The sequence below is a fragment of the Amaranthus tricolor genome, chromosome 2 (genome assembly GCF_026212465.1).
Source record: "Amaranthus tricolor cultivar Red isolate AtriRed21 chromosome 2, ASM2621246v1, whole genome shotgun sequence".
NCBI lineage: Eukaryota > Viridiplantae > Streptophyta > Magnoliopsida > Caryophyllales > Amaranthaceae > Amaranthus > Amaranthus tricolor.
The window spans coordinates 37021445-37028714 of record NC_080048.1 but is presented as its reverse complement, the minus strand read 5'-3'; the positions used below and the strand labels follow the sequence as shown (position 1 = coordinate 37028714).

General features: G+C 27.3%; 1 protein-coding gene across 1 annotated transcript; it reads left to right on the top strand.

Annotated features, from left to right (window-relative positions):
• Window positions 1–718: 718 nt before the first annotated feature.
• LOC130806321 (uncharacterized) lies at window positions 719–5443 on the top strand. Its single transcript, XM_057671341.1, has 2 exons — window positions 719–1171; window positions 5013–5443. Exons 1-2 carry the CDS (start codon window positions 762–764, stop codon window positions 5239–5241), a joined length of 639 nt encoding a protein of 212 aa, XP_057527324.1. The 5' UTR covers window positions 719–761; the 3' UTR covers window positions 5242–5443.
• Window positions 5444–7270: the final 1827 nt, after the last annotated feature.

The window sequence follows — 7270 nt, the reverse complement described above, 5'->3', positions numbered from 1 at the left end:
AACAGCTTGTTTAAAATCAAAGAACGTTTTTAGAGAGTGTTTAGAGAGATAGTACTGTGTTTGAATTCATATATCCTACAAGGACGCCTCTGAAAATTCAATATATATAGAGTCGCGATAATAATGTTATTAAGTGATAATAGTGTTACTAAATGCGATTTACATTTGTTAAACAAGTTTTAAGTCCAGTGGCAAATTCGTAATTTTTTAAAGTTTAGGGGCAAATTCGTAATTTCATTAGAGGGGTGGCGATATCGTAATCAAACTCGATTTTAACTCAACTTTAAAATCAATATGGAAATCAAATTCGATTTTAAACCAATTCAAAACACCTAATTTAACATTGATCTAATTATCTGAATAAACACCTCTACATAACATATACTTCCTCTGTTTCATTTCAAATATCTCGTTTGTTTTTTGCATGTTTACCAATGCACTAACTCTTTACTTAATAACGATTACTATGTATAATTAAACATTATAAAAATTATATATTAATAAATAATCTTATGTTGAGTCGAATCAAACAAAATCTTATTAAACTATGTTTTAATGGAATAAAATACAAATTAAGAATGAGTGATAAATAATAAATCAGACATTATTACGTACAAATTTAGCTAGGGCCTAGCTAGTGGGCCCCAGTCCATATCCAATTCCTTCTATATTATCGTTCCCTCATAACCTCCTTCCTTTATATTCTTGGGCATTAAAGAGACATAAAACTGTTTCGATACTGCACCCAAAAAACAACCAAAATGACCAAAACTTCATCATCAAATCTCCAAAACCAAACAGGACCTCCCCTAAAAGAGGTGCAACTACAGGAAACCCAATCTCCACCGTTAATCACTGATGGTGATGATAAGATCAAGGGTGTGAATAGTGGGGTGCATCATAAGGTTGATGAAAAGGGTGTAGAGGATCATGATGGGGATGAAGGAAAGAAAAATAGTGTGTGTATAATTGATGTAAGAAATGAGGAGGATAGAGAAAGTAATATTAAGAATGAAGAAAAAGTATGCAGAATATGTCAATTGGGTTCTGATCATCTACCTGCGGGTACAGGGAATGTTAATCTGGTACTCCTTGGTTGTGCTTGTAGAGGTGAACTTGGCATCTCACATTATAATTGTGCTCTTCTTTGGTTTCAACTCAAGGGAAACAGGTTTTATTTCTTTTTTAACCTTTTTTAATTAGAAAAAAATTATGATAATTTAATATTTCACTAATTTTTTTATAATAATTTTAATTTTTAATTAATTATGATTTTTTAATTACATGAATGTTTGCTTAGAATGCACCAAGTTCACCTATGAAATCATTTTGCGTAGAAAATAAAAAAGTAAAAATAAATTAAATTATAAATTATAAATTATAAAAAATAAAAATTTTAAAAAATTAATAAGTTTATTTTTTGATTTTACCTTTAAAGTATTAATTATATTTTTATTTTTTCGTAGTAATTAACCTATAAAAATAGGTTATTGTTTACGCAAAAATATTTTTGGTTATGCGATTTAAAATTAAAATTATTTATAATTAAATTAAAAATTACGACTATTATAGAAAAATTAGTAAGACATTGAATTAGTGTAAGTTATTTTTCCAATAACTATTTTTTTCATTCACAGTAGTACATTCTTTATAGTGGTGAAAATCTAATTCTTCTCGTAACGTGAAAGAAAGAGTTCTTAATACTACCATAAGTGCACTAACCCATAATTCTTAATTTATTATTTATATTGTTGTTTATATTTAGGAGAATATTATTTACCATCCTTATCTAGCATTAATCTACCATCGGCTAAATAACAAATTATTAAAATACTTCTATATTATTAATTTATAACATAATGATCATAAACTTTCATCTTAATACTATTTTAAATGATTTATTCAATATTGATAATTAATATATTAACATAACAATTCAATGCATTTATGATTATAGATAAACGTATATATAATAAGTTCATAGCACTTTATCTTTATATATAAGAAAATCGGTATCATTGTATTGTATATGTATTAATAATATAAATTGTTACATAGAAGTATCTTTTAAGTCAAGTATTAATTTCATTTGCAGCGATAATTTGTTATTCTATAGTCTATACTATTGAAATTGCCATATTTCAATGCATGTAAGTATAAAATCAAACAAGATAAATGAATATCATCATCATATAACACTCGGTATATTCCGCTCATAAGAAAATAAGATTAAAGAATATTCTAAAAAATTCGAAAAACTTTAATTTTAGATTTTTGAAAAAGTAAAATGTAAGTGCTATTTAATTTCACAACAAAAATAAAATGAGTAAAAAACAGTAAGAAAAGAAATAATTGACTAAAAAGAAAAAAAAAAAATTTTGTATTATATACGATTTGAAGCTTGAAAAAATATTAAAAAATCATTTTAAATTGTTAATCTAGAATTTCATTAAACAAAAATTCCGAAATAAACCACTAAAAAGTTTCGTGGTTTAGATGGGATACAATTTGCATTTGCTAGTTGAGTATATTAGCGGTTAAATTTTAAAGTATGTCAGAGCTATAATATTTAATGTATTTATTTATATTGAAAAAATAGGAGTATCATATAAATAATAATTAGTGAGCACTTCAAAGCTAAGAGGGTTATTTTTTTTGTTTAGAAAAACATTGTCTTTACGTACAACAAGGAATGAGAAATGGACAACTCTATTAGCAAGTGCCAAGTACCGATTTTCAATGTTATGTTGACAAATTAATACTGCTTCACAACATGGAATTTGATTTCATTCGAGCTATCAGATTAATTTTAAATCGTTTAAAATTGAATCTTATGTTTATATTGAATTTTACGTAATTATGAATTTATTTTTAAAGTTGAGTTACATTAGATTTAATTACTAAATTCAATCTTTATTGAATCGTCAAACCTATTTTAAACAATTTTATATATAATGGTTAAAAACATGAAATGCTCTAATCGGAAATTAGTACAAAATAACTTGCGCTAATCACTCACTCATCTTCCCTTTTATTTACTTTATTAAGCATATTACATGAATTTTTTTTCAATTTAGGGCGTATTCAGAATTGAGATTGAATTTTTTTTTTTTATCAGTTTAGGACATATTTAAAATTTTGGGTATTTGGTTGAGTTGATTTATTAGCATGGTGTTGGTGTAGAAGCCAACATGATAAATTGTTATAGGTCTGAATCATCTCATCCCCTGTTTCAAGTGGAATATTTAGTTTAAGATATAAGGATGGCTTATTGCAGGAAAAACTTCTTCGCAGGATCAGTTTTGAGCCGGGGGACTCATTGACCGTATCCTCCTTTATGGGTATGAGTTGTCGTCTTCCTTCCCTCCTTAGACCCTGTTCATAGGTCCCTATGAGCGGGATATATTGGGTATGATGATGATAGATGTATAAAGATGGCTTATTTGTGTTGTGCGCATTCACACTTTTAGTTTAAAAAGATTCTAGTGTAAGGGGGTGTGGAAGAGTATATAAATATATCTTAAAGCGTCAATCATAAGTTTAATCTTTTAATTGAGTTGATTTAATAGTATAGAATAGGTATAAGAAGCGTGAGTTGTGATATGAGGATGAAACACACATCAATACAATTAAAAACTATGTTTCTAAATTTCTTAAATAAGAGTGTTATATAATTCATTAATTCGTGTAGTTACAAAAAAAAAAAAAAAATTATATTCTATTTTTTCATACCCTTTTGAACAAATAATTAGAAATTCATATAACAAATTATGCTAATATTATTTTAGAGTGTATCAATTATCAACATCTTATCATGTTATAAGATTCGTCACACAACTATATAGGGTAAGTATTTGTCCATAGGCTCTCCTCCATAAATTATAAATTATAAATTATACTGCTTTTTTATGAAAAATTTTAAAAATATTAAAATTAAAGTGAAAAAGGTTATGGCCACTACAAAAACTTAAAACCAAAAGTTAAGTCACCTTGCAGTAGACTCAAAGAATTTTACGACTCTATGCCGACTAAACATGTAGAGTGCGTAGTAATTAGTCACCAAAAGATAGCTAACCCCTATCAAGTGACACAAATTTTCGTTCTTTTTATCTAATTATTATGATCAATTTGGAGGTCCCTTATAAAACTCTTGGGTTAGCAACTAAATTGATCATAAATCTTAGACATACTATACTAGTCTATAGTATATGATCCTTCTTGGAGGATAAAGTAGCAAAACTAGCTAGAGATAAAGGGAGAATAATCGCTTTTCTATACTTAAAACATTTTGCTAATATAGGACAGAATATATGCTTAATACACTTCTCAAGCTAAACTTACATCCCTTAACAAACTTTTCTTATTAACGTTGTAGTGACTAACACTTTTTTTCATAATCATGATTATGATTCCGCCTTAATATGCGACAAGTACTTTGATCACATCTCTTCTGCCTTTTATTTCCATGTTCTTTGTTTTGAAGAGGAATGAGTATAGATTATATGTCCCTACCCGGCTACCATCGATCTTGCCGAGTATGATGATGATGATTTAATGTGCAAGTATACTTTTATATAATGGTGTATACTTTTATATGATGAATAATTGAAGAAAAAAGCATTGAAACTTTACTTATACAAAACTCTTTTTCATTTTTTGTCTAAGGCTAAAAAATTATCAGAAACCATAGTTGGTCAAACATGCTAATTTAAAAAGACAGTAAATTATTGACATCACTTTTTTTCCTAAATCCACCTCATTGAGTTGCTCGAATTAACTACATACATGAGAGCTCGAACGAGTTGCATATATGAGAGCTCAAACGAGCAAAGAGTTCTAGGAGCGATAGACTATTGTTCTTATGGCTTCAACCATCAATTTAATTATTGCTAATAAAATATAATACAATAACATATCGTATGGCTTCAACTATCAATTTAATCTTGCTTTCTACATTGATTTTGCACTGATTTTCTCTATCGTAACGCTCCATTGTATGATGTTATATATAGGACATGTGAGATATGTGGGAAACCAGCAAAGAACATAGCAGGAATAGAAGACACAGGTTTTCGAGCATACGGAACAGATATTGGCATTATATCAACGGAAATCACAAGGATACGCTCATACGAGACACACGAGCACCGATGTACCAAATCCTTGTGTAATTTCATACTAGCAGCCATAGTGCTCGCTTTTCTCCTTCCTTGGGCACTTCACTCTAGTAAGTTATTATAACCGCATTCACCTCTACAGCTGTTTATTCGGGTCATCGTAAAATTAATTTTACACAATCGATTTTTGTGTTTATATTGGATGATCCATTTTAAAGTTGGGTAAACGTCGGATTTAGTTATGAGATTGGGTAAATAACAAATCGTCGAATTCGTTTTGAACACCTCTAGCTATTTACATGTATATATAAGTTCTTAACCATTTATTTGTAACTTATTATTCATTTTTTTTTCTCATCTATGATTGTTTTTTTTTTTTAAATATAATTTCTTTTATGAGTTTGTGAGTGAATGTTATACGTTGTGATCATTGTGATCCTCTTGGATCTTACCCAATAGAGAGGTTAATTACTCTCATACAATGAATACAAGTGTTCCCGATTTAGAACAAAAGTCGTATTTTAAAATTTGCAAGTATGAGTATTGATTTTTTTTTTTTTATATATAATTTTTATTTTATGTATTCGATTTAAATATTTAATAAAAGATATTATTACATTTCATTATACACTCGATATTTTAACAGATAAAATCTATATTCACATCTTATTAATCGTATTCATAATGATAACTTATTGCCTATCGGTATAGAAATTCGTGTAATATACAAAAATTTTAATATATATAAATAAAAATGGGAACTTTAAAGATAAATGTTGTGGAATTGAATTAGTCAACATGTATAATTTATACTTGAAAATTAGTATGATAGTTTTTAGTATTTTCGATATTAATGTATGCAATGAAATACTTAAAAATTCTAATACAATCGAATAAGTAATTTTTATTACATATAGATATGTTATAAAAATATTTACCTTATAGTCACCCTTAAAGATTAAATAATTAATTAATAAAAAGCCTATTTCAAAGCTCAAGTTATATAGACCAATCGATTTTTATGTAAGGAATTCTAATTAATGTAATTTACTTATTTAGCTATATCAGGTTTTTGCCGTATTTAGATCATTTCATGCAATAAGTATCGATTGTATTTGAGTCAGTAATTTTCCGACTATTAGTCGATAAATGATAGGAAAAAAAGTCTGTAATACAAAAACATGTTATGTATCAAATATTAATGTATAAATTGTCAAACATAGATGACATAAATAAAAAAGTTAACCATACAATATTACGAATATAATCTAACATAAATAATATAAAATATGTTATCAAATATTAAGAGACAAAAGTTAATGTATAAATTTAAAACAAAATAATGATAATATAGATGAGTTATTTGTATTTTTGATGTGTGTTTTGTTGAAATAAAACGAGATAAATTGATATTTTGTAGACTGATTTACGTTATGTTAAATATTTTTTATTAACGAATATTGATGGACGAGAAAATTTCAAAAATTCAAGACTAATAGTCTTTTGGTAGAAATTTAGTTGTAACTTCCGACTAACATGTGTTGGTAAGAAATTCAATCGAAAATTTGAAATTACTTTCGATTAGTCGGAAATTTCAGTCGGTATACTGATTAATTCTAGTAGTGAAAAATTGTTATATTTTGAGAACAACTAGAATCTTTTCCTATAATATTGCCCAAAAATAAATTATTTCCCACTTTGCATTATGTGGGAAAGTATTTCCCACAATACCGTCCACGTAGGATAGGTTTTGGAATTTTTTTAAATTTTTTTTAAAATATAACCGCTAGTTGAAATGGCGGTTTTGTATAGGAATCTTAAGTAAACCGCTATATGAAATGGCGGTTTTCTTGAATTTCAATTTTTTTTTTTTAAAAAAAAAAATTAATATAGCAAACCGCTACTTGAAGTGGCGGTTTTGTACCTGTACAAAACGGCTGGTTCTGTTTTCATTTGGGCACTTGTTCTTACTTCCTTTTTCCTCCTTGCTGCTGCCGGTTCTGTTTTTAAAAAAATAATTTCTTCAATCCTCATTTACTTCATATTCACAATTCCCCTCATTCAACTAAATTAATCAACTACATTCTCATCTTCTCCTTCTTTACTTGTTCATTTTCATCATCATTTAAGGTATTAATATAAACCCTAATTTA